The following is a 27,956-nucleotide window of genomic DNA, read 5'->3' on the forward strand; positions in this document are numbered from 1 at the left end:
GAGGTAGAAAACATTTTTTTATTGAATAAGTAAGGTAAAGGTAAAGTCTGTCCCCGAGCCATGAGGCCCATACAGGCAGAGCTTATCCCGGTTTCCGCAGCATTAAGCGACTAGGAGTACTGCTACTCCCCCCTGGATGGGATGCTAGTCCATCACAGGGTTACCCCCCAGCAGTAAATTCGCCGGTACCCATTTATACACCTGGGTGGAGAGAGGCACTGTGAGAGTAAAGTGTCTTGCCCAAGAACACAACGCAGCGCAACGCCAGGCCTCGAACCCGGGCCGTTCGACTCGGAGGCGAGCGCGCTAACCATTAGGCCACCGCGCCTCTTAAGAAGAAGAAGATGGGTTAATGCTGTTTACTGCCGTCAGCTGTTCCATGAGACGCGATTTATACAGAATACAAGCTTATTTTAAGGTAACTGTTCCCGCCTTTGCACCGAGTGAATTTCGCAGTCGAGTGACAATTGGCACGTTCGAGCTAGATGCTGTCCTGAGAAAAAATATTAACACATTTCCAACGTGTAATACCAGAGGCAGGTAGCTTATTTCTCCTGTTTAGCAAGTGCTGGAATTTCTATGGTCAAAATGAACATACGCGTTCTATATCGGTATAAAGACGCCATAATGTAAACATGACAAAAACCGCGCTGAGGTCCTCAAAAGGGCCTGGAAACGGAAGATTTGTTCAAATGATAAGAATATTTCCGACGGTTCGTTCAAACCGGAATATAAAGGGGACTACCTCAAAACGTAGTCCACGATTGCCGAACAGAATTTCCGAAAAATTACTGTTCCATTTGACTTCAAACCGAAATTTTCAGATTTTTTGGCTAAATGGTAAGCACTAATCTCGTTCCCAGATCTCGCGGGTTTCGCGGGTTTCGCCTTCGGCTTCGCGCGCGAGATCTGGGAACGAGATTAGGTAAGCACCCCTAGATTGATAATGATCGCGCGCAATTAATTCCATGTAATTACGTCATAAAGGCACAGATCATTAAGAAACCTTTAGAGGTGACCGTAACTTGAAGGTCAACGCTGAAAATCATTGTAAGTAGTGTTTTTTGACAGCGAAAAAAAACAACAACGATGGATCCTAAAGAGAAAGGTTAGTAAACAAAGTTTCTTCGTATTCGGCGAGTCAGATCTTCTGGTTCCCTTGATTGCAAACGTGGATTTTTTTTCAAGAAAATCTTCTCAAGGCGTTCTGTGCGCTGAATGCTTACAAATGTCAGGAAAGTTTAAAAAGTTCAACTAATATAAGTAAATCGTGCTCAACAATGGATTGCGACAACATTTAACAACTGAAGGGAACTACTGATTATTATTTTTATTTTTTTTATGGTGCTGCTGAAAAATCTAAAGAAATTCTTGCAGAAAAACTTCTAATTTTCCCCGCGGTATCGGTGCGGAATCTTAGCAACGGGATGCTCTGCTTAGCAACGCGAGCAGTGACGCATATAAAAATTTTAGAATTTCATTATCACTCTTAGTATTGATTTTTCTTTGTTTCCCTAATAAAAAAAAAAAGTCTGATTTCTGCAGTAACTAAAAGGAAACCAGTATTCTTAAAACTTTACACCCAGTCGAACAAACAATGACAAACCTTCTTTTGTTTTGACAAATGCGGGTTAAAAAATTCCCAGTTGATGCGTGACAGTTTCCCCAGTTTTCAAAACGCAAGTTGTTCCCTACACACATTGGAAAACGGTTTCACACTGAAGAAGAGCTATACCCGAAACGTTTGTGTAAACTACACCAAATGACACTGTTCACAATATTTTTTTAGTTTTTTTTGTTTTATAGTACTTGTTTTGTTTTTTTGGTTTGCAGACAAAAAGGAGCAAGTAGACGCTGAAAGGAAGATGGAACAGAAAGACGTGAAGGATACCCAGGTATTCATCAATTTTACTGATCCCGGATTTCGATCAGACAGTTAATGCTATGATTATTTTGTGTTCTAGCTCCGCATAGTCCTGGAAGAAACCTCGAAAAAAAAGAAAAGGATTGAAAATGAGAAATTGCTAGAGTAGATCTGGATAAGAAATAAAAACCTTAGTGACAACAAAAAACTGTAATAATGCCAAGTTTAAGACCATAGTCTTAAAGCTCTTTTAAGTTAAAGGGACTATGCCATGGGGATTTCAAAGATGTTTTGTCTAAACTGTTCTGAAATTAGTGATAGGCAACCTAACCCTTAATAAACATCTTTGAACATCTAAAGAAATATTTAACCTTAATATTTTCGGATAGAAATCAAGCTACGGCTATAAATATCGATATTTCGCAGACGCGCGGAAGCAATTTGAAAACATTTGCATAACGTTCTCAAATTGCAATCCGTTTCCATCCACTTATGTCCAAGATTGAACGCCGAAGTATTGTTTAATCAGTACTTCATGTTTGACTGTGTTATTTGACATTTCCATAATACTTCATATTTGACAGATTTTGGTGTGTTTTTGTGAACTTTTGTTAATGAGGACACTTTGTGATGCCTGTCATGAGGAACGTGCATCTCATTAGCGCTCAATCCTGGACATATCTGTTTCCATCCGAGCCATCCGCAGCCAAAGATGCTCGTTAACATTTTGAGTGCTCTAATATATCAATTTTTAATAAAGGTGGACTATTATTTTAAGGTTTCCTGCGGCACATTATAAATTTTGGCTGTTCAAAAATCAGGTAAAATCCGTGACATAGTCCCTTTAAGATGTATACAAAGAAATAAAGATAGATATTATTTCAGATGTTTAAGTTCCTCATGCGAATCTGAGTCCGGTCCAGATTCTACTTGAAAGCGAATGGAAAGGACTGGATCGACTATTTTTCAATCTCATCCCCAGGGTCTTTCAGTTGTAAAATCCAAGATGGCGGACTGAAAAAATTCGTCTGAGTTTTGGAAAGAAAACAACAAATTTATTTTCCTGCTATGTACACATATAGTGTTGATCTAGCTTGTCAGCTGAGCAGGCTGAATAAGTATAAAATAGCTAGACTTTGAAATAACTGCAAAACGCATCGCGGCGAGAATGTGAAGTGTTTACAAATTATGCAGATTATGCCGGCCGGCAGAAAAGGTGAGTTTTGAAATTAGAATTCTTGATGATTTACTAAAATTTTCCTTTTTTAATTTTTTTTTATCTAGGAATCGAGCTCTGTAAAGACCGATGATGTGTAAGTACACGCAATTTCCTTTATTGCTACCCCGGTCCTACAACCATGGTCGGTCAGGCTCTTTTATACACAATCGTAGATATCATGTTTTTCTTTGGCCAATTTATTTAACTGATTTACAAGCTTATAAAAACGGCCAACAAATTATATGGGATTTAAAAATAGCCACTTCAACCAATGAAAAAACATTTTAAAATTAACACTTTTAATTTTAGTGCCTAGAAAACATATCTGTTCGTATTGACGGTATAAACTTGTAAAGAATTGACACACATCAGGTGACACAAGTTGCTAATTAAGACAATTAATAAAATCGTTCTGCGAATTTCAAGCCTGTCTCGTACGTTCCCTGTAGTCTCCTGCAAATTTAACTTGGAACAAGTTTGTTTTGACAACAAGATTTAATGTTTTCCTCTCAGTGTTCTAATATCTACAGTTTAGCAGACATCAGATTAGATAATTAATTAACTGGTACCTAAAATATTAAAACTTTTTGTGAATGATTTATTGAAATAAGTTTATAAGGTTTAAATTGTGACTGGTCATAAATAATGGTACATTATTTGTAAATTTCAGTAATTCCGTTGAGTCATTGAAAGATGAAAATCTGCACTTAAAAAATCACATCAAGTCACTGGAGTCTGTCATTACCATGCATAAAGCAAAAATCAATGTAAGTAAACTATTTACATTTTTAGCATTTGAGTATAAAATTTAATTATATGCCTGACAGATTCAATGACCTTTACCCAAGTCCTAGTGTCAGAAAAAACATTGTCACTAATAAATTATTTTGAGTCCACTCAGCCAGTGGAAAATCAACTCTGAAAAATAATTATTTGAATAAAGCTCTCAAAAGAATTGAATCTTGTGTTTAATGAAATTAAAAACTTAATAGATCGATGGTTTCCTTGGCTTTTGAAAATTTCCTGAATTCATATTTCTCTTCTTTTGCTCTGTTGTTTAATAATATATAAAATTAGGAACTAAGAACGAAAGCCTGGAAAGCGAAAGACGAGATGGCTAATGTTGGCCAAAGAGAACAACTAAATCAAGGAAACAGAAGAGACATGTCCAGGTATTTTGCTTTTAATTAATATTTACACTGTTAAGTCGCTTTAAAATACCCCTTAATATTTAATAATTATTATTAAGTTAATAACCTTCAGGGATTGATTCCGCTTACTAAGCTTAATGCCTTTGCTTAGAATACAGTCAACAGTACAATCAGGTACAAAGAATAAAATGAATTTATTTATATTTGGCTTGGTGGCTAATTGTGTTTAAGGTTTATATAATACAACAATGAGATTTTATTTTATTCTTTTTTAAAAATTAATTTTCCTTGTTTCAATGAGATTTTATTTTATTTTTTAAAAATGATTTTCCTAATTTCCTTTCCTCTCAGCCTTGCTTTCCCCTAGCTGTCATGAAACTTTAAACAAGAAAGTTTTATATGCTTGCATTGGTTTAAGACTCTTATGATCTCTAAACCATGTAACATGTTGGTAGTACCATAAAGTTTAAATCAACATGTTATTGCCATTGGTAAATTTCAGATTGAAGGATGAAATAAAGAAGCTGGAGAGCATGGTTGACAACCAAAGAAAAACAATATCTGTGAGTATCTACATGTATAATGTAGGTTATCATTTAAATAAATATAATAATCAATCTGATAAATTATAAAGAAACAAATAACATCAATCAAATTTTTTGTCTTACAATTGCAAAAAAAGAGTAAAGAAATCTAAATTCTGTTGGTCCCTTAGGTTATAGGTTAAAGACGTTCGCGCTTATTGTTAATGCGCATCCTTGCTAATTACTAATTCGTAATTCATGTTGCAACATCACGACATGTCATGCATGAGCACACACGCTGAGAAAACTTCCAAACACATGTAGGGTGGGTAGCTGTTGCGCTAACTTCGCTTGTAGTTTCAGGGGCGGATCCAGGGGGGGTGGATTGGGTGGCTAGCCACCCCCCTTGATCCACCAGAAAAATAAAAATAAACATATTAAAATAGAAAATAAGGACAATGTACATCCACCTTTCATAGTCAGGCGGCCGTTCAAAGTTAAGAAAGGCCATTTTTCCAAAATAGGAGATTTTCGACAGCCTGTTTTACGAACTTCTGGCTTAATGTAACAAAACATGTCAGTATGTATAATTTGAAAAAAGTAGATTCCTCTTAATTTTCGAGAGTTGTTTTAGCCTTGCTGGAATGATTTTCTTCTCCATTTACATCTTTTTTAGCGAGTGTTCGTACCGTTTTTCGCATTGAAGCGATTTCACAAACAAGCAAAGTCGCCAAAGTTGACCCCAGGCCACTTTGCCAAGGGCTAAAAATTTTCACGCATGTGGGTGAGCAAAAAACGCATATCTGTTCTTTCCTGTAAGTCCGTGGCCTGTCAACTTTAAATTTCAATCACTGTTCATTTCATAAGAACTAGACTTTTTCTCCGAAATATAACTCAAGGTAAGTTGAAGAAAGAATATTTTGCCAAACTATCAAGGAAAACAGTGGTTTAATAACTTAATTGACAGCTGTATTAAGCTGCTCAGAATCGCGGAAATCACGTCTAAGAGGCCTCAACTTTTCAAAATTTTCTGAGGGGGCATGCCCCCAGACCCCCCTAGGCGGATGGAGCCTTCAGCTCCAATAAATATGGGCCTCACATCCAAACTCATTTTCACTCCCACTTTAAAAAAACTGCCTAAAAGCCCACCCCCCCCCCCCCGAAAAAAAGGAAACAGTCACCCCCTTCTTTGAAAAATCCTGGATCCACCCCTGAGTTTCCTCTCTTAAATGGTCTGACCCCTACGTCATGACGTCACAAGACAATACTACAAGGGACAAGGTGCATTCTATGCGTATTTGCTTTCTGAGGCCGCGGAATTTTCCCGCCATGTCAATATTTTTCCCGCCATGTCAAAATTTTATTTTTTTAGTAAATGCCGAAAAATGCGATCATCAGATTTAAACAAAACAGATGCAGACTTCTCAACCTCAAAGCACTGGAAATCTGGAGATTGAGGTAAAAAAATCTGGAGATTTCAGTAAAAACCGGGAGATTGATCAACTGACGGACAAAAATAACTAAAAGAGTCCTAAAACCAGGCGCTAATCAAATGACTTGTTACTCTGTTTTTTCGTGAGATTTCTGTTTCTCATCGTGAGATTGAAGTGAAAACCGTGTGTCTCAGGACAAAATCGTGAGACTTGAGAGGTCTGCAGATGCTGTTTACACTGACAGTTGCGTTTATTTTTAAGCTTTTTGTTTGTTTTCTTAGTGATAAAAGCAATCACACGAGATTCCCACCATTCTAGTCATATTAGTCAATCAGATAATAGCTACCGTTTCGTGAGAACAATATGGGTTTTATGATTTTGGTACAGCAATAGGGGAAATAGCATGTCTTAAACAGGATTGCGCCTTACAAAACAGTAGGTATGTCGACCGACAATATGTCAGAAAACCTTTTTTTTGCCGTTTCCATTTTTGATTAGATCGGATTTCAAAGATGTAATAGACCGTAGTAGTCGAACCACATGTGTGCCTTTACTTCAGTTGACTAGCTAGCTTAGGCAAGTTAGAATTTGTGCTGATTAAACTAGTTCAAAACAAATGATCCCGTGGACATTATTTTCCTTGTGTGTCTTCAATTTGAGTATTACTCGAAAACACACGCGAAAGGTCAACCATGAAACTTTGCTTGGTAGTGTGCCTGAGTTTATTGAAACGTGAGGCTGAAAACGTTCTTATCAGTCACAGACACAAAACAACAAAGGAGAATCTGTGACTTTGTTGACCTTTTTAAGATATTTAAGAATTATCTGTGACAGATAAATGCTTATGAATCTGTGTGTGTCTGTATTCTTTTTGTGCTGTTATCGGAGTCCTATAACTGTTCAACGGCTACATGCTGGAGTGTACTTTGAATTTAAGTCAAGCCTACTTTCGACTGCTTGGAAAAATCGCTTTTGATAAGGTGTCGGAAACAAGTCACGTGACAATAATAAGTACAAACATTATCCGCCTGACAGAAATAGCAACGATCAATTAGTATGAATCAAAATGGACGCTTAATTACCGTGATTGTGATCGGAATGGATACTATTAAGGCATCGATTTCAAAACTTTAAGCATGTAATCTTATACAATAATTAAAGATAGAAACTTCACGGACAGTTACTCAGAGTTTCACGCACGAAGCGATCATCAGACTGTGTCGTTAGATGCGGTGAAATACAATTTAAACTACGTTCATGGAGGACGGTTGGAACGATCCTGTCTCTGATTGGCCCCCGGGGATTGGCCGTGTAGTACTTGTTTTCATGCCTGCACTTGGTAACAAGCTCAGATCTTTTGTTCAAGAAGGTGGATCTGTCAGCTGATAGTATGCAGAGCTTCTCCGTCAGACACAAATTGCAGCGTGACGGGTTTCCCCTGTAAGCGCTTGCTCTGTGACAATGGACCACTTGATCAAAAATTCGGTGTTGTTGTCTTTCAGGTCCCAAATCTTATATATATTTTTTAGTTGGATTTTAAGTCTTTCGCGTGAGAACCTTTTGTAGTTGGAATAAACCTTTGTTTTTATCTTAAACTGTGAAATCGTGAGGTTCAGCGCAAGCATTCACGACAAAGGTTTCTGAACTGACAAGTGAATCAAGAGTTTCGTATATCGTGTTGTGAATGTCACAACTTTTATCGAGCGACAAAAGTAGCTTTAGTTTTAGTTTAAATTTTAGGGATGAGGAGTCTAAATGTTTCTTTATGTTAGATGCACGCTTTTTAATTTTCGATATCTTTACAAGCAATAAATAGACGTGAAAAGTGGTCTAGAAAAAGTGGTCGTGAAAAGAGTCACAAGACAATAAGCCCAGAGGGCTTTTGATTTCAGGATATGTACCCTTTTGGGATACATCTCTACCGATTGACAAAAAATGAGCCAGATTTGAATGTAAGAAGTTTATTGTTTTTCTCATTTTCTCTTCCCGCACATGATCGAATCAGTCACATTTGCAGCGTTTTGCTGTTGTGAACATTTGCAAATCCAATTGTTAAAGGCAAGGCTTACTCTAAGGGAGTTTAAAAGTGATTCAATACTAATTCTTCAATTCTTCCATTCAAATAAATTTTGACAAAGGAATTAAGTTGGCCTGCATCAATTCTATTAAAATATTTTGTTGCCAGAAGCCCCAGAGGTCATATCAAGTGATCTGACGAGGTCAAATTTATCCAAATAAGTGCTATCAACTTTTTTTCCTTTTATGATATAACTTGTAAACTAGCAATCATGTGGTAAAAGTTTAAGAAAAACTGCAAGGTTGGAAGATTTTTGCGCAAACTCATCATAGCAAATACCCAATTAATGCAGGGGTTCCAAAATGTTTTAAAGGAGGCATCAGCATCGGGGGGAAGAGTAGGTGGCTGTGACACTTCTGAGCTTCTTTGTCGCAAGCTGATTGCTGTGGCTGAATTAACCAACAACATTAATTAAATATAATTTATAATTGAGTAGTTGGCAGAACTTTGGCAGTTACGGGTTTTTACTGAGAATCCTGAATTCCTTGTGTATGGTCGTGTAAATTTGGCCTTGGTGCAATATTTTATACCTGCCATTACTTTTTAACTTTTTCCGGGTCAAAGGCGTGATTTTTATTCTGAGAGTGCCAGGATTTCCAAAGACAAGACGACCATGTCCTAAGATTTCCGAAGACATTGGAAGTATCCCGAAGACATTTCCAAATTACGTATCCCAGTTCCAGTCCCAGGACGTGTTTTGCTAAACACGTCAAACACGACCTCAAATCCTAATGAATTTCTTGTCATAACTCGGTTGAGATTTCGGGGAAAGTATCGTCTTTTACTGCATTTTATGCAGAGTTTTTGTTGCTCGCATTGGTCTGCGTTTACATTTTTTGGAAAGTGTGTCAGTTATGATTGTTATAACTCATTTTTCAACTTTTCATGAGAAATTGGTTCGTAAGTCTGAGTTGGTGTGAGATTAAAGTTTTCCGCAACTCTCAGGCCTATTAGGCGTGAAAGTTGGGAGGTATACAATTTGTATCAGGGATGTTAACTGATGTTTGATGGTAGTATGGCTATGAATTATAAAACAAAGGGGAAAATACAATTTCATCATACCAAGAGCAGGATTGAACCATGTACCACAGCATATCCTGGCCGTATTTAAGATTTGGTTCAGCAATTTTAAAAATTGCTGATTGTTCTGCCTAATAATACTTTGCTATGTTTATAGCATATTTGTCTTTCTAGTTGTGCACTCTCAGTTCCTAAAAATTGAGAATAAAGTCCTGGAAAGACAAAGATGACAATAGCAGAAAATTAAAGGGATGAATCATTTAGGTACCAATCTGACTAAAGCTTCCTCTTTTAATATCTAACATGACATTAATTATGCAGAAACAATATTTTATTAAAGAAAATAAATTATATCCATACCCCTCCCAGAAAGGGAATTTTTGGTTTGAATCCCCCAACCCCTTGGAAGTTCCAGTTGAGCCCCATACTGCCCTTTTGTTTGATTTATAAAACCGGGCCCTACCTCCTCAGATTCCCAATTCAAACAGAAGTTACCAGCCTGGTGACTATATAATTGAAAGCATGAGCTTAATAATAATTTAGCAACTAAAATTTTTAACTGGCAAACAAACTTGCAGGAGCAGTCAGTGGCCAAATGGCCACTTAAAGGGAAAAAATAAACTTGGAGGGTTGAAAGAATTGAACTGTCCTAAAAAAGTGGCAGAAATGAAACATATTAAATGCAACTTAATCAAATCTAACATTTTGAATTTGTTTTCAAAAGGTAATGCTGGATCAAAAGAAAACCCTTCAGAGGTATGTAACAGATTTGGGGTATTCAGATCATTCTTGTTATTGTACTTTAAAATCAACACAAGGTCAATGCCATTAGTATTTGTAGTCAACAGGTTGCCAATAAATCTTCGAAAAGTGGAATTTAGACCTGTTTGATTGCCAGTTCATTTTTTTGTTCATTGTTAAAGTTTATATGTTAATCACAGTCTTACTGTGTAATCACAGTAAGAGTTAATCACAGTGTCAATACTAGGAACAGATTTTCCTCAATCGAACTGCCGAAAGTGAAGCTAGAGTTTGGCCGGCGGAGTTTTTCGTTTTTAGGAGCCTCCGTTTTAAACAGTTTACCGACGGACATGAGAAATCTGAAGTTTAGGCTTTTATTTAAACAAAAAGTTAAAGAACATTTTTATTTGTAATTTTTATTCATAAGCTTTTATATGTTTTTGACTACAGTAACTGTAGTTTTGACATTTTTAAACTTTTTTACCTTTTTAAATTTTTAAAATCTTACAGGACCCCTAAGATAACAGTACTCTCAAGTACTGATGGGTTAATCCTGTTACAAATATTCGTTTATTATTGTTATTATTATTATAATTATTATAATTATTATTATGTTTGTTTGTTTGCTAGTTTGTTCATTCCTTTCATCCGTCAGTCCATTCATATCTCCGTCCGTTGTCCCACCTGCCTGTCCGCCCGTCCCTTAGCCTGCACTGCAGGCGTTTTCCGTAGGTGCGCGTAGTACTAGTTTGCGATCAAGTAGATTGGCCGCCATGTTGGATGAGGGCAAAGAGAGGTTTGGAGGCAAGGAAAAGCGAGAGGGGGACCCTAGGAAATGTTTCTCCTATCCCCAATCCTCTCCCGAGTAAGAATCCAAGATTGCACCCGATCAAAATGCGTTCGAATATGCTCACTAAATACGCCTACTTTGCAAGCTACCCGCCCCTCCCTCTCTCTCTCTCCCTCCCTCCCTCCCTCCCCATTCCTCCCTTCCTTCCTTGCTTGCTTGCATCCTTGCTTCCGTCCTTCATCCGTTTGTTTGTTCCTTTATTTCTCCGTTCTTTTGTTTAACTGTGAGACAAGTCGTACATTAGGGGTGTGCAATCTGGGCTCCAAAAACTGTTACAATCTAGTCACACCTCACTAATTTAAGACTCTTTTTACAGCCAAGTTGCTGGGGCAAAGAAAAAACTTGAGGAATTCAAGGTCAGTAGAATTAACATCATTACAGTTAGTGTTAATGTCTTTAGTATACCCATGTATACACCTGGGTAAAGAGAGGTAATGTGAAAGTGAAGTGTCTTGTCTAAGACCACAGCATAGTGACCCTGACCATGATTTGAACCTAGACTACACGGTCTATAGTCCAGTGTATGAGGCATTAACCACTGGGCCAAACACGCCTTTAGCGTGTGACAAACTGTTTAGCCAACCTAACAAAGTGAAGGGGGGGGGGGGGGGGGAGAGAGAGGGGATAATAAGATGGACTAGCTCAGTGTACTTCTAGCCGATTCATGCTACAAAACCCTGAGTAACACCAGCTTGTCAAGTCATTAAGGGAATGTAAGGTAAAGTCTGCGTCCAGCATAGCCAAGGGTTATCCTGGTTTCCATAGCATTAGGTGACTAGGAGTATTCTACTCCACCCTCCCCAGCATTGAATTTGCCGGTACCCATTTACACACCTCTTTCTCAAGTCATTGATAGTTTTCCTTATTCTCTACTTTAAATTTACGATGTATTTTTCATATTGTTATCTTAAGGGGAATTCTTTGGAAGTGCTCCATTGTAGGGCGGCCAGAGTGATTTACAACCTGCCCCGCGATATGCCATCCGCTGAAGTCTACCAGTATACGAAATGGAACACACTAAACTACTTATACAAACTCCGGATAATTAAACTAATTTACAGGGTGGTAAACGGTGAAGCACCAACTGCATTGTCACACCTAGCGAAAAAAGCCAGGATTTCTTACAGCCTCAGAAGAAACAATAACATCGTGGTCCCTAGATTTAATTCATACTTTGTAAAAAATTCAATTGAACATAGGGGGGCCATCCTATGGAATGCTGTTTCGTCGTATAATACAGGATCCCAATTTTCGGTTTTCTATCGAAAAGTGAAAAATGACAATTATATTAAGGAGCTTAATTTCAATGCTCAGTCGGTTCAGTCGCTCCCTAGGCATTACAATGACTTTAAATGTTACTGATTGTTATGTAATTAATTATTTTTATAGTAGATACGATCCAATTTAGTATATAAGCATTTAGTTGTAATTTAGAAATCTATTAGTTTATTAGTATTTTGTAATATTTAGTTTAATACACGACCCCACAAGCATTGTGCTTTAAACCCTATCGTGTGTAAATAAAGGTTTTGATGATGATGATGATGATTGATTAATCTTGCCGGTTCTTAAGGAGTTAAAGTGCCTATAAAGTAAAATAAAATAACTGCAGATGCTTATTTAACACGCTTTTGGAAATTAAGGGGAATGACGTTTTCTGTTTTGAAAATCCTCTTTATTTTAAGAGATATTCAAGTTTTTGTGTTTTACAAACAAGGAAAGTGATGGTGTCATAAATTGTTCCAATAAATGATAAATCACAAAACCGAAAATATATCTCACTGACAATATATGAGAGGCATTTTTGAAACTAGGCATTGGTAATCATTAATGACCTTCCTCAAAGTTGGAAGATGGCTTATATTTAACCCTTGTCATTAGCTTGTTGGAAGTACATGGTTTTAACCAAAAACTATTAATATTTTTGTCATGTCATCATTTTCCTTATTTGTGCAATACAAAAACGTTGGTAATTGTGAAGAACAGCTCCCAACAGACTACCGACAGGCCACCGACAGCCCACCGACAGGTTACCGACAGCTTTCCAAAACAGACATTTTACTGTAAATCTGAGCAGTAAACACAGAAGTAAACACAACGCAGAACGCGATTAAAACAGATAAGACTTATAAACATTGTATTTCATTGTACACAACAAATCGACTCCTCGCCAAGATTTTCTTTTATACAAACTTCAATCTCTTATAAATATATCACCTACGTAACTTTAAGTCCATAAGGCAAGTTAATATCTCTAAAAAGAAAAAACATATTTCAGAAAAGAAAACGTCATTTTTCAATTGATTTTTAACTGTTTGATTGCGTTCTTTTCAGAGAGAATCTCTTGCGTTAGAAGAAGAGCAGAATGCTAAGGTGAACGTCATCAAATACTCATTATTAAGTACCTTAATTATTATAATTAGCCCCTTCATGTTAATGGCCTTGAACTGTGACATCTGTTTACTTGAGAAAATTATTCTGGTTTTAAGCCCTCCCCCGATTCAATTTTTTTGTATTGTATTTTACTAACCTCCTTTTAGAGCTTTGTACTTATTTATAACAATAATAATAATTCAATTAATAATAATAATAATAATAATAATAATAATAATAATAAAAATATTCTGCGCAGTAAGGAATGCAATACAGGGCAATGACCCTTTATATTATTATATACATCATTTACATGAATTATAATGTATTACATAATTCCTTTTCAACAAAAGTAAAGAGTGACAAATTTACATCATCAGTTAGTATTTATTGTTGCTGTTACAGTGTATATTGAAAATGAACAATAAGTGTACAAAATCCTTTTCTCTTTTATTGAAATTAACTTTTGTTTAAATTCACAGTACCAAGAAGAAGCTGCCAAAACTCAGGCTTTACTTGAGGATAAGGTGCATGTTTTTTTTTTTTTTTTTTTTGGTGTTTTATATGTTATTAAAGTTAAATGTGATTTCTTCAATCTAAACATTGCTATCGATTCGGTTTCTTGCTTCCTAAGGAGAAACGTATTTCAAACTTGAAATCACAGGTTATAGAAATAGCCTCACAATACAAAAAAAAGGGACCCAGACTTTACAAGAGGATAAAGTACATGTCCGTGATTGTGTTTTATATGTTATAAAAGCTGAATGGGACTTTTTCACTCTGGATTGCTCTTTTTTCTGTTCTTTGTTTCCTGATTAGGAGAAACGTATTGCAAATTTACGATCAGAGAATAAAGATCTGCAGGCCTCCAGTGTACAAGTGAGTTTATCGATGATTATTAAGTCTTTTTTAACCTAGCCTATGTAGCAGGCGCCGTATAGTTTGCAGCGGCCTTCTCGCGATCGCGCAATCATTTAAACACGCTAAAAACTACACAGATGCCTGCTACGCAGTCTAATCTTAACCGGTTCAGACAAAAAGGAGTATAGTTTATAAAGTAACTGGAATTAAGCATACTGATACTTTTTCTTAGCTCATAAAGTCACTGCAAGCATACTTCTACATCAATCTTCTCCTTTGGAAGAGCCTTTGGAAGCATTATTTGCCCTTCTTCTTGGGTAGCGTTTTTTTTTTCGTTTTGCTATTCTGGATTTTAAGTGCTCCAGAATATTTGCATCTAAGCTCATCACAAGATCCGCTGTCTCGACAAGGACTACCATGAACTCTAAACTCTTGAACATACAGTACATACCACTCTTGAATTCTGCACTGCTAGCAGTCAAGGACTTTTCAATATAGAGCGACCTCTCTGGGGAATGAGTTGCAACCTGCACTCAGACTTAGTCCATTCGTGACGGATTTCAAGCGCCTACTCAGGAGAAAGCTTATTAATGACTGTTTTATTTAATTTTTATATAACCGTGTTTTTAACAGGTTCTAGATTCTCAGTGGATTTTGTGTAGATCTGAGCCCTGGTTGCTCGTTTAAAATTGTTTCATGTAGTAGGTGGAGCCAATGAAAGGCAGGCTCTCTGTTATTGGGCAAAAAAATGGTGTCATTATTTTCAAAGTGCCTCTTTTCACCTTGTCAAGAAAAGAGAAGACAATTTCACATCGTCAGTTAGTATTTATTGTTGCTGTTACAGTGTATATTGAAAATGAACAATAAGTTTAGATTAACCTTTTCCCTTTTATTAATTTTTTTTGTTTAAATTCACAGTACCAAGAAGAAGCTGCCAAAACTCAGGCTATACTGGAAGATAAGGTTCATGTTTTTTTTGTGTTTTATATGTAATTTAAGTTAAATGAGATTTTTTCAATCTAAACATTGCTTTCGATTCTGTACGTTGCTTCCTAAATTAGGAGAAACGTATTTCCAACTTGAAATCACAAGTTATAGAAATGGCCTCACAATACAAAAAAAGATCCAGACTTTACATAAGGATAAAGTACTTGTTCGTTCATGTGTTTGATATGCTATAAAAGTTGAATGGGATTTTTTCACTCTGACGAAAGAATGCTCTTGTTTCTGTTCTTTGTTTCCTGATCAGGAGAAACGTATTGCAAATGTAACATCAGAGAATAAAGATCTGCAGGCCTCCAGTGTACAAGTGAGTTTATCAATGATTATTAAGCCTATTTTAACCCTTTCAGACAAAAAAAGGAGTGAAGTTTATAAAGTTTCTGGAAGCATACTTATACTTCTTTTTTAGCTCATAAAGTCACTGCAAGCATACTTCTACATCGATCTTCTCCTTTGGAAGGGCCTTTGGAAGCATTATTTTCCCTTCTTCTTGGGTAGCGTTTTTTCCGTTTTGCTATTCTGGATGTTAAGTGCTCCAGAATATTTGCACCTAAGCTCATCAGAAGATCCGCTGTCTCGACAAGGACTACCATGAACTCTCGACTCTTGAACATACATACCACTCTTCTGCACTGCTAGCAGTCAAGGGCTTCTTAATATAGAGCGACCTCTCTGTGGAATGAGTTGCAGCCTGCACTCAGACTTAGTCCATAGTCCATCCGTGACGGATTTCAAGTGCCTACTCAGCAGAAAGCTTCTTAATAATTTAATTTTTATTCAACCTTTGTGTTTGTTTTAAACTTTAACATTGCCATGTCGTAGACATTATCGATAAATGTTTGCACATCCAGAACAGCATAATTTGCTGATAATGAGAATAAAACGTTCTAGACTTTTTTCCACACCATTTACTAAAGGTCTTGTTTATGTTTTTTCCTCAAGCTGCAAAGTGAACTGAAAGCAAAGGTATGTGCTTATTTTAGTTAGATAACTGTTGCACTTTGATGCAGTGCCCAAAAACTAGTGGTTTGAGTATTGAATAATGCCATTTGACAATCCAGAACATAAAAGCCTAAATTAGGAAGTCGGCATGGACGTCAAATTTGAGAAACTTTGTTTTGTGTCCTAGCTGCTGTCTCTTGAGGAACTTCATTCTTGATCAAGACAACTTATTTATAATACGAAGTAGAGTTAAGCTGAATTTTAAAATATCGAAATTGGGCTATTTTACTTTCGAAACTCAAGTGATCACCGCTCTTAATGCTTCTGGTATAACATAATTCCTTGTCAACAAAAGAGAAGACAATTTTACATCATCTGCAGTTAGTATTTATTGTTGCTGTTACAGTGTATATTGAAAATGAACAATAAGTTTACATTAACCTTTTCCCTTTTTATTAATTTTTTTTGTTTAAATTCACAGTACCAAGAAGAAGCTGCCAAAACTCAGGATTTACTGGAGGATAAGGTGCATGTTTTTTGTGTTTTATATGTTATTAAAGTAAAATGTGATTTCTTCAATCTAAACATTGCTCTCGATTCTGTTCTTTGTTTCCTGATAAGGAGGGACGTATTTCAAACTTGAAATCAGGCGTTATAGAAATAGCCTCACAATACAAAAAAAAGGACCCAGACCTTACATGAGGATAAAGTACATGTTCGTTCATGTGTTTTATATGCTATAAAAGTTTAATGGGATTTTTTCACCCTGGATTGATCTTGTTTCTGTTCTTTGTTTCCTGATCAGGAGAAACTTATTGCAAATTTAACATCAGAGAATGAAGATCTGCAGGCCTCCAGTGTACAAGTGAGTTTATCAATGATTATTAAGCCTATTTTAACCCTTTCAGACAAAAAAAGGAGTGAAGTTTATAAAGTTTCTGGAAGCATACTTATACTTCTTTTTTAGCTCATAAAGTCACTGCAAGCATACTTCTACATCGATCCTTTGGAAGCATTATTTGCCCTTCTTCTTGGGTAGCGTTTTTCCGTTTTGCTATTCTGGATGTTAAGTGCTCCAGAAAATTTGCATCTAATCTAATCAGAAGATCCGCTGTCTCGACAAGGACTATCATGAACTCTCGACTCTTGAACATACATACCACTCTTCTGCACTGCTAGCAGTCAAGGGCTTCTTAATATAGAGCGACCTCTCTGTGGAATGAGTTGCAGCCTGCACTCAGACTTAGTCCATAGTCCATCCGTGACGGATTTCAAGTGCCTACTCAGCAGAAAGCTTCTTAATAATTTAATTTTTATTCAACCTTTGTGTTTGTTTTAAACTTTAACATTGCCATGTCGTAGACATTATCGATAAATGTTTGCACATCCAGAACAGCATAATTTGCTGATAATGAGAATAAAACGTTCTAGACTTTTTCCCACACCATTTACTAAAGGTCTTGTTTATGTTTTTTCCTCAAGCTGCAAAGTGAACTGAAAGCAAAGGTATGTGCTTATTTTAGTTAGATAACTGTTGCGCTTTGATGCAGTGCCCAAAAACTACTGGTTTGAGTATTGAATAATGCCATTTGACAATCCAGACCATCAACTAGACCTAAATTAGGAAGTCGGCATGGAAGTCAAATTTGACAAGCTTTGTTTTGTGTCCTTAGCTGCAGTCTCTTGAGGTATTTCATTCTTGCTAAAGACAATTTTTAAAAATCAGGGTAGTTTTTCACACGCTTTCATTCTAAAACGAAAGGGCTGACCCCATTTTTTTTTTCATTTCTCACACAACTAGAAAAGTCTATTGAGCAGACATTTTTTTTTTGCTAACGTCCTTAGGCGGTTAACAGGTTCTAGACTCTCAGTGGATTTTATGTAGATCTGAATCCTGGTTGCTTGTTTAAAGTTGTTACATGCAGTAGATGAAGCCAATGATAGGCAGGCTCTCTGTTATTGAGCAAAATATGGTATGATCATTTTCAAAAATAGTAAAGCCTTTAACAATTCTGAAAAAGTAAAGACTTAGCACTTTACGCTTCGCAGAAAATAGAACAATGCGTTTGGAAAATCATGGTTTATGACTGCTTTAAATAATGGAGATTACGATTCACGAGGAAAAAAATTGCCACTTTACATTTTGGAAAAATAAAAAGGGCTGATCACGCGTCCGTAAAATACCCTTAACGACCCTTAAACAAGAATAGAGGCAGGCCATACATAAAAATTATAGAAAATAAATAAAATTAATATACATGACTTTTTTACCATAGGTTGAGGCCATGACTTTGAATCAGGAGGAAAAAACAGCGGAGATAAGCTCCCTGAAAAGAGACTTTGAAGAAACTAAACAGTCACTCAAAGAAAAGGAAACAGAACTGTTGGTTTTACGAGGGGAATTGGAAGAGGTAGGTGCACGACTTTGTAAAACTTCCTGTAAGGGAAATCAAAGAGCTCTTTGAGCCACGACTGATTTTTTTTTTCACCAAGTTTTGCGTTTAGTTTTCAAATATTGAGCAGTAGGTGATTCGAACATTTCTTTGATGCAATAAAAAAAGCAGAAATAGGAAACATGCAGGACAATTGCAGATAATGGGTGGAATGTCTATTACATCGATATAAGATGTATTCGTCTTGCACGACTGAGTGTTACCAGAGTCGATTGAATTGCCTTTTGGGGCCAGTCATCAAGTGCTTTTAAGCACTTAAATCACATATAAAATTAACATTTAACTAATTTATGTATACCATAAAAGTGATGGAAATTACACATGATCAGTATTAATAGCATTTATTTTTTTCTCAAGCATCTCAGCGGTCCGGAATCCTGAATCCTTTAATCTGATTGACTAATTGCGCGCGATCCAGCGGTCCGGTTTTTCTCATCCGGACCCCGCATACGGACCCCGCATACGGACCGCTCACGGCGCGAAATCATTTTGCACCTTTGAGTCTAACGAACACATGGAAGTTTTGCTCTCGAAAGACAAAAATAGCCTCACCATCCATTGTTAATGCTAAAGGACAAAAAAGCAGTAGAATTAAAGGCCTCAAAAAGCTTCAAAAGGCGAGGTGTTTATTTATTTCTCAACAAAATCGAGTTGTAGTTTGCCGTTCGCAGTTTGCCGTTGTTTGTTCATCTCGCAATGATTTTCACGCCATTGCGGTAAAATTCATTTGGGTTTTAGACTCTATATCTATGTGCTAAACTGCATTGTTTATCTGTCACTTTTTGCTTAAACAGAACACTATTTATATATATTACCATCATTCAAGGAAATGAGATTCTTTGATTAAAAACGGACAAATTAATTATTACAATATTGTGCCGTACGTAGACGATACGCATTTCATTCAGTTTGGCACTGTCTATCAGAATAAGAATCAAAGCAGAGATTATTAATTTGTTAAATACAAGTGTATTAATAGCTTGTTAAACTGCTTTTCGGTCAAAGAGTATTTTTGAATCAGAAAAATAGGCTGTTCAAAACATTTAAGCTTATAGGGAATTGTTCGGGAAGCCGAAATCGATTTAAAAGTGTTAGGTTTTTAGTATGACTTCATTTACTTTTCTTGATTTTCTGCAGTGTAAATTAAGCTGAACATCTTTTTGAGTACGGTTTATTTTAAGCAAAGCTATTTTATTCGGAATTTATGCTTGTCTTGCTTAATGCTTGACTCTTGCTTGTTGATCAAGTCGGACTCGACATTAAAATCAAATCCGCGCGTATACAAACAAAGATTTTGTGACAGATTTTTTCACGGTTTCTTAAAACCAAACAAACTTAAGTAGGAAAAAAAATAAAAACGTTATTTACCGGCCTAGGTCGGTTTGTATTGGGAAAAACTGTACCCTCGGTCTTGAGCACGGCCCTCGGCCTGCGGCCTCGGGCCGTACTCAAGATCTCGGGTACAGTTTTTCCCAATACGAACCTCCCGGCCGGCAAATAACATATATTTATTGTTGCTTTTATATCAAAAGTTTAAAATAAATCTTTTCCCCTTTTGTTTTAATTCACAGTACAAAGAAAACTCTGTTTATAACCAGGCCTTACTGGATAATAAGGTACATGTTCGTTCTTGTTTTTTTATATGATTGTAATAAAAGTTAAATGGGATTTATTCACTCTAAAAATTGCTCTTGTTTTTTATTTATTGTTACCTGATCAGGAGGAACGTATTGCCAACTTGGAATCTCAAGTTGAAGAAATGGCTTCCAGTGTTCAAGTGAGTTTATCATAGCTCATTTTAACCGTTCAGACAAAAAAGTAGTAAAGTTTATAAAGTTACTTATATTGTTCTCAGCTCATAAAGTAACTGTTAGCATACTTCTATAGAGTTCTTCCCCGTTTGGCAGCATTATTTCCATACTGGATAGAGTAGAATCCCGAACTTAACTCGAACTTGGATAACTCTAAGAACCCCCCTAACTCGAACTAACTTCCATTTCCCTTTATGATGACGTCACTTCACGTGACAATTACATCATGATGTCAAAACATCCGCCAGTTTGGATTTCAAATTATTTACAAAAAAATGCCAGAAAACTATCTTTAGTAGCCAATAAGCGTCCGCCAAAAACGCTTTCCAAAGTTTCAGTATATACTTCTTTTTAACTATCAGTGTTGCCACGGTAAGGGAAAACAAAGTTATAAAGTTATCTAAAAGACAGTGAAACGTCAGGGAATTTTGCGAAAAAAAGCCGGGGATTCAAATACCATGGGTTCAAAATCCTGTGATTGAAAATGAAGAGATAAAATAATTTTGATGGTCTGCTGAAAAGCTGAAGCAAATGTAGAGGTGGATTTGCTTTTTTTTATGTAATTTGCCTAGTGTAAGGTCAGTGAAAAGGGTTTTTAGAGCAGGCAGTGAAATGTCCTTGAAAAGTCAGGGTTTTTTTGGGTTCTAGCGAGTGGCAACGTTGATTAACCCTTATACACTACGTAATACTCGATACTATCCTAGGGGCGTGTTTAAAACACGAAATGGCGAAATGGCCAACTGGCCAAACGGCGAAATGGCGAAATGACGAAATGATACTGAAGATAAAAGCCAAAGTTAATTATACGATATTACCATTGTACTGGAATTTTCATATTTTGCCGAATTTATCCTTGTAGATAAGTCTCAAAAAATAAAAGAAACTGCAATCACAAATTTTCGGTCACGTAGACCCGTCACAAACCTATGGGTAATTTGGATTCCAGTCTCTTCCTGTTAACAGAGCGCTGTTTGATACGCCTAGAACATTCTTGATCGAGATGTCGGCGTTTCGTTTAGACGTCGGAAGAAAATCATTTGTTTATCTCGTATTTGCCACCGAGTCTCGGCTATGAAGTTATGCTTTGAGCTCCAACATTCACAAGAAATGGATTAACAAAACCAAACCTACTTTGCGATAAAGTTCATACACGATATCAGTGGCAAACGTTCTTTGCACAAAAACGGATTAACGTTCGATGTCTATATCAGTCCTTCAATACCATGTAAGCTCTGTAGTGCAGTACAGATACTGATAGGCAACTTGGCAAGTACTAAATGAAAAAAAATATCCTGGTGTGCTGCAACCTTTCAGCAATACGTTCGATTTGGCGTTGTGATAAGTTGCAATTATTTATTATATTCCTGGGCCATAACACTGAAATGTTCTCTTGAAACAATTCAGTCTAGACATGTAAACAGAACTAGCTTGATGTTCAAAAGGAAACCAAACTATATTATTTACGTGTATTTATCTTAACATTTTGCCATTTCGTCATTTCGCTTTTTTGCCGTGTCGTTGTTTCGCCATTTTGCCATTTCGAGTTTTAAACACGCCCCAGTATCCTAGAATGTAATTTTGATTTAAGAATATAAAAGGTCAACTGACATTTTATGTTGCTAATTTTTTATTTCTATATATTAGATGGTTAATAGTGAGAAAGAAGCCCTAAGTAGGTATGTAATGAAACTGTTAGTAGTTAGCCACCTTAAAGGGCAAATGTTATGAAAAATCTGTTAGATTTTGTGTTCATTCAATGATTTTCAAGAAATATTCTTCCCGGGTAAATTATCAAACTCCAAAACGTTCGGCCGATGTTATCAAACCTTAGGCCACTTCTTTTCTACCAGTTCGTACTCAATTTACGGGACTTGTAAAGATCGTTTTAACCCTATTCAGACCGGACGTTTTTGCCCCCCCCCCCCCCCCCCCCCCATGTAACTTCCAGAATATTCAAGCAATGACCATGGAACTTATAGGATGTATTCTACGTCTGAAACTCTTTCTTTTGGTATACGTCACATCACGTGAAAATTACATCATGATGTCAAAACAGCCGCCATCTTGCATCCGCCATCTTGGATTTCAAAATTTTTCTAAAATGCCAGAAAACCACCCAAAATCACTGCAGAGTACTCAAAATAAATTAAAATTTGCCTGAAACTCGTAAAAATGTATAACTAATTCCATTTAAGTTGATTTTTATTAACAGAAACACGCAAAATTACAAATTTGGGAAAACATGCCGGTCAAAATGCGGTTGCCATGGTGATGTCAAGTTCCTGACACATCATCCAATCCTACCAAATTGTTGCCAGATAAATTTTAGGAAAACTCAGAAAGTTTAGCGGTGTTTGGTTAAATCTTTAAAAAGTTATAAAAGTTCAAAATCAGCGCAGGCCTCAAAATCCCCCCCCCCCCCCCTGGTCTGAATAGGGTTAAGAGGGTCAGGCCACTATAAGTTGATTTTTCGTTCATACCAACACCTTCATGGGATACTACCGCTTTAAGACTTGATTGTTTTCCTTAGGTTATATTTTGTGCTGCTGTTTTACATCTTTAATTACCCACTGCATTGTGAGATAACTCTGTGCCTCAAAATGGTGTCATAATTTTGTCACCACTAATTTTTTTTTTGTGTCTCTTTTCATGACAGTGAATTGGAAAGTGCGCAAAATCAAATTGATGAAATGAAGGTACGTGGTGATTACACTATTCCTCACTTTATTCAATAAATTCAAACCCCTATAATAATTGGCCACCTATTAAGTGGTCACCCCTTATTAAGCAGTATATATACATGTATGTATTAATACATGTGTTGTCAATAAGGTACAAATAACAATAGCATATTAGCAAAGCCAGAGAGAGCGATTTCAAGTTTTAAAGGTCAACATCGATAATTTCCTCGCTTTGTTAAAGTTTATGCTTTTGTCTTTAAAATCTGAAAAGTTTGGAGGATTTGACGCTCTGTGAAGCCCTAACTGGTGGGACATTTGACCGTCTTAACTTACAACATAGCGGGGAATTTGACCAAATCTTTTCAAAAAGTCGAATGCCCGGGGATTTGCCAGGAGGATGGGCGGTTTTGAAATTGACTGATACCAGAAACTGCTGATACATTATGATGACAACATGCAGTGAGAAATTTACCTGACTGTTTTCTAATACATTATTTTACTTCTTTTTTGTTTAGAATGCTTCCTTTGTGAAAGAAACCTTGAGTGAAATTTCAAAGTCTTTCACCTTTACCAACATTGTATATACGTTTTTGACTTTCCGATACTAATTTACTTTTACTGTTATGAGTAACTTAATATTACCTAAGCCGCCATTATTTAAATATTACATAATTATACAGTCTTCACATTTATTCTGATTTCTTTAAGAACTAATGTTACCTTTCGAACAGCAATTATTTTTTCTGAATATAATTATATATTTTTTAAGATCATGAGCAAACAAGACCAACTACACCTTTTCAGAGAAAGGTTCGAGTTATTCTTATTCTTATACATCTGCAATATTTTCATTGAGACTTTCTTTTTTTTATTTTTCTCCGTTCAGATTTTTACATGCCGTGTGTGAAATTTATTTTGGCGAACACAAGAGCTAATTTTTTTAAAAGTATATTTAAGTTGGATCATCGACCATTATTTTTGTGTCAAATTAACTGTTGTAAGTGGTTTTCTATCTTTTCACCATGTTTCCTTTACAGTTTTAGAGATTTTAGACTAATCTGCCATTCCATGTGTAAGAAAAAGACAAGGTGAGGAAATCCCTTACCCAGACTGCGAGCTCTACCCCAAGCACCTTGGAATCGCTAGTCTTAACCACGGCTCTAGGCAATCCCATGCCTAAATCCTTACACCATCCCTTAAACTTTACTCTACCCTGAACCTTACGGTACTCCCATCTCTAGCTCTACTCCTACCCCTATTCCTCGTCTAGGACCCCTTACCCCACCCATACCCTGCCTTTAACCCTTGCCCTAACCACCTAGGGTGTTAGGCAAGGACTCAAGGCCAGGGTCCCTTTTCCTTTCACTCTTTCGCTATCCCTAGGTTCTTACCCCTTGTCCTAATTCCCTAGGGTGTTAGGCAAGGAGGTAAAGCAAGGGTCCCCCATCCATTGGTATTTCTCCCTTTACCCATCCCTTTCCTTTAACCCCTTGTCCTAACCCCCTAGGGTGTTGGGCAAGGAGTGACGGCAAGGGTCCCCATCCACTAGTATTTCTCCCTTTACCCATCCCTTGCTTTTAACCCCTTGTCCTAACCCCTTAGGGTGTTAGGCAAGGAGTAAAGGCAAGGGCCCCTCATCCATTGGTATTTCTCCCTTTACCCATCCCTTGCTTTTAACCCCTTGTCCTAACCCCCTAGGGTGTTAGGCAAGGAGTGACGGCAAGGGTCCCCCATCCACTAGTATTTCTCCCTTTACCCATCCCTTGCTTTTAACCCCTTGTCCTAACCCCCTAGGGTGTTAGGCAAGGAGTGACGGCAAGGGCCCCTCATCCATTGGTATTTCTCCCTTTACCCATCCCTTGCTTTTAACCCCTTGTCCTAACCCCCTAGGGTGTTAGGCAAGGAGTGACGGCAAGGGTCCCCCATCCACTAGTATTTCTCCCTTTACCCATCCCTTGCTTTTAACTCCTTGTCCTAACCCCCTAGGGTGTTAGGCAAGGAGTAAAGGCAAGGGCCCCTCATCCATTGGTATTACTCCCTTTACCCATCCCTTGCTTTTAACCCCTTGTCCTAACCCCCTTTGGTTGTTAGGCAAGGTGTTTAGGCAAGGGTCCCTCATTCATTGGCATTTCTCTCTTTACTTTTCCCTTGCCTTTAACTCCTTGTCCTAACCCCCTTGGGTGTTAGGCAAGGGGTTAAGGCAAGGGTCCCTAATCTATTGTTGTTTGTCCCTTTACCCATTTCTTTCCTTTTACCCCTTGTCCTAATCCCTTAGGGTGTTAGGCAAGGTGTTGAGGCAAGGTTCCCCTATCCCTTTTTCCTTCCCTTTTCGCTATCCCTATGCTCTTACCCCTTGTCCTAATCCTCTAGGGTGTTAGGCAAGGAGTTAAGTCAAGGGTCCCCCATTCCTTTTCTTCCCTCTTTTCTTCCCTCTTTTCCTTTTCTCCCACAAGGCTCTTGCCCTTTCCCTACCCCCTAGGGTGTTGGTAATGGGGTTAAGGCCAGCGTTCCCTGACTCCCTTGGGTGAAGGCGTGGAGTAGGGATAGGGCTTAGAGTTCGGATGGGGGCACCGTTAGGTTTAGTGTAGTGTGAAGTTTAGGGGTTTGTGTTGGGATCTGGGTTATGGGATAGCTTAGGGCTGTAGTTGGGGTTAGAGGTTCTGAGGTTCTTAGGTCAGGGTTTGCAGTTTGAGTAAGGTTTTTTCTTGTCTTTTCCATCTCTTACACATGGAAGAGCAGATTAGTTTGGAATCGCTTTAATTGTTAGGAATCATGGTGCAAAAATAGAAAACCCTACAGATATGTATATAATCCGTGAACAAATTCTGTGTTCTAACTTTTTGTCAAAATTTTCATCATTCTTTTTATTTATTTCATTTTTCTTTCATTTTTTTAAGTTGGTCTTGTTTAATCATACATTAACATTTTTTAAAAGAAAAATATACAAAAAAAGAACAAAAAGAAAAACCAAAGAATACAAAAACAAAAAATACAAAAACCACAAAAAAACCGTAAATTATAAAAACAACCAAAAAAACAAGTGTAATTAAACACAAGTGTAAATTTACCATACACTTGTGTTTAATTACACTTGTTTTTTTTTATTTGCATTTGTTGCATAATTGCCTTCTTCAAGTCAACTTTATTCTGTCTTGAACAAAAGCTGCGAAAAGTGTAATCTCATTAAACTTGAAAACCAACAAAAAAACAACAACCATGATCCTTTAAAAATACACAAAACTAATGAAAGAAGGCAAGGTGACAAATGTAAATGCAGTTTTATCATTAGTTATTATAATCCAAAAAAGATATTCCTGTAAAGTTACCTGGCATTTGTTGTCTTATCATTTGCTTGAACAACTGTAAAAATAAAATCGCTGTTTTTTACAATTCAGAAAAATATCAAGTCACTTAAAATGTGTAGTTTCATAACATTGGAAAGAAAAGAAATGATGTCATTGTTATTTCATAGTGATGAAAAATTATATGAGTTTTTGTGTGGCCTTAAAACAGTTAATGTATTTGCAAATGGTTTGTGTAACTATTTTTTACTAAAGAAATGATAGCTGGTCTTTCCATTCTTGGAAAGGGTATTTAGTTATGCTTTAACGGGCAAAATAGCAGAAAAATCTGTATATTAAGTTATTTCTTATGAATATAAGTTAGGTTACAAAATTTATAGTTAACAAACTTTTTATAGTAAAGTATTATTTAAATATGGATATAGTAGGTGCTCTCTTGGAGTTTTCGCATAATGAAGACAGTGAAAGAACTATAACCAACAAATGATATGGAATAAAATTTGCAAAGTGTGGCATGTAGAGAAAAATCTGTTATCTGAAATACAAGATGTAAAATCTATAATGCTTATGATAAAAGAGGGTTATAAACAATAAATAATAAACCTAATAACAACTCTGCATGTATTTTGTTATTATTATTATTATTATTATTATTATTATTATTATTATTATTATTATTATTATTATTATTATTATTATTATTATTATTATTATTATTATTATTAGAATGGTTGAAGTCTATAATAAAGTGAGTGTCAATCTTGAGTGACAAAATAATGTCACACGTTCTCCATCAAACACAATTCGGGGACTCTGTAAAGTGCAGAGACGGAGGCGGTTGCGGAGGGCGGACAGCGGATGGCGAAAAAAATTAAAAAATAATAATAATAAATTTAAAAAAATAAAAATAATAATAACATAAAAAAATAGTTAAAATGAAACAAATGAAATACTAAAAATCACATCACTATTAGTCGAAGCATCTTCGGATCCGCACTTCGCTGGAAACTCGTCGAAAAATGCTTGGAAAGTTTGGAAAAGTGCAAAAACAATGTTTCGTATTAAATTCATTCTCCAAGCACTTATGTATTAATCTCTTTATCTGTCTCATTCTTGAGCTTATAATAATATAATAGTTTCTCACTAAAGACAGTGTTTGGATAATTTTCAGAAGGCTTCGGAAGTTGCACAAATACTATTCGCGCCCTCGTGGGTAAAATCTGTATCTTTTTCATTTGTGACTTTACACCATCAATAGTGAATAAGTTTAGATACTAAATACTGGACTTTTACCTAAAGGGAAGATTTAAACTCGAACGAACAATATATCTCTGCCACCTCACTATGTCGTATCAGTTTATTTTATCGTATCAGGCAAACTTATTAAAATTATTTACTAGGGTTCGCTCCATAAAGGAAAGTAAAAGCTTTGGAGCTCAAAGTGGCTTAATAACTGCTACAAGACCTGCAAAAGGAATCATCTGGTTCTATTTTCTTTGTAACAACTTCCACTATTTCTGTCATCTCAAAACCCTTCCTTGATACATTTTGTACTTGAAAGAAATATAGTGTACTGTAAATTGTATTTCGGACGCTTTAAAATATCGGACGATTTTATCGGTTTTGGACCATTTTTTTGTCCGAAATAAAAA

The 27,956-nt window shown here is 36.4% G+C and overlaps 1 protein-coding gene across 5 annotated transcripts; it reads left to right on the forward strand.

Annotated features, from left to right (window-relative positions):
* Positions 1-981: 981 nt before the first annotated feature.
* Positions 982-26,922, forward strand: LOC144629073 (uncharacterized). Of its 5 annotated transcripts, XM_078487252.1 has the most exons (23): positions 982-1,108; positions 1,834-1,895; positions 3,149-3,177; positions 3,754-3,850; positions 4,161-4,255; positions 4,737-4,797; positions 10,013-10,044; positions 11,196-11,235; positions 13,214-13,252; positions 13,735-13,779; positions 14,072-14,131; positions 15,032-15,076; positions 15,363-15,422; positions 16,058-16,081; positions 16,539-16,583; positions 16,863-16,922; positions 17,540-17,563; positions 18,334-18,468; positions 20,082-20,126; positions 20,231-20,287; positions 21,966-21,997; positions 22,978-23,017; positions 23,518-26,922. In XM_078487252.1, the coding sequence occupies exons 1-23, from the start codon at positions 1,090-1,092 to the stop codon at positions 23,608-23,610; spliced, it is 1,239 nt and encodes a 412-aa protein (XP_078343378.1). In that variant the 5' UTR covers positions 982-1,089; the 3' UTR covers positions 23,611-26,922. The 5 variants fall into 5 exon arrangements, with proteins under 5 accessions (XP_078343378.1, XP_078343379.1, XP_078343380.1 ...); XM_078487253.1 differs by lacking the exon at positions 16,058-16,081; XM_078487254.1 differs by lacking the exons at positions 15,032-15,076; positions 15,363-15,422.
* The last annotated feature ends 1,034 nt before the right edge of the window (positions 26,923-27,956 follow it).

The sequence above is a fragment of the Oculina patagonica genome, chromosome 10 (genome assembly GCF_052425735.1).
Source record: "Oculina patagonica isolate OP01 chromosome 10, crgOcupat, whole genome shotgun sequence".
Taxonomy (NCBI): Eukaryota; Metazoa; Cnidaria; class Anthozoa; order Scleractinia; family Oculinidae; genus Oculina; species Oculina patagonica.

What these genes read in the sequence shown, in the direction of transcription:
- LOC144629073 (XM_078487252.1), top strand. An exon ending in CAAAAGAAAACCCTTCAGAG is followed by an intron (nt 10,045 to 11,195) that starts GTATGTAACAGA and finishes CTCTTTTTACAG; the next exon opens with CCAAGTTGCTGGGGCAAAGA. An exon ending in AAGAAGAGCAGAATGCTAAG is followed by an intron (nt 13,253 to 13,734) that starts GTGAACGTCATC and finishes TTAAATTCACAG; the next exon opens with TACCAAGAAGAAGCTGCCAA.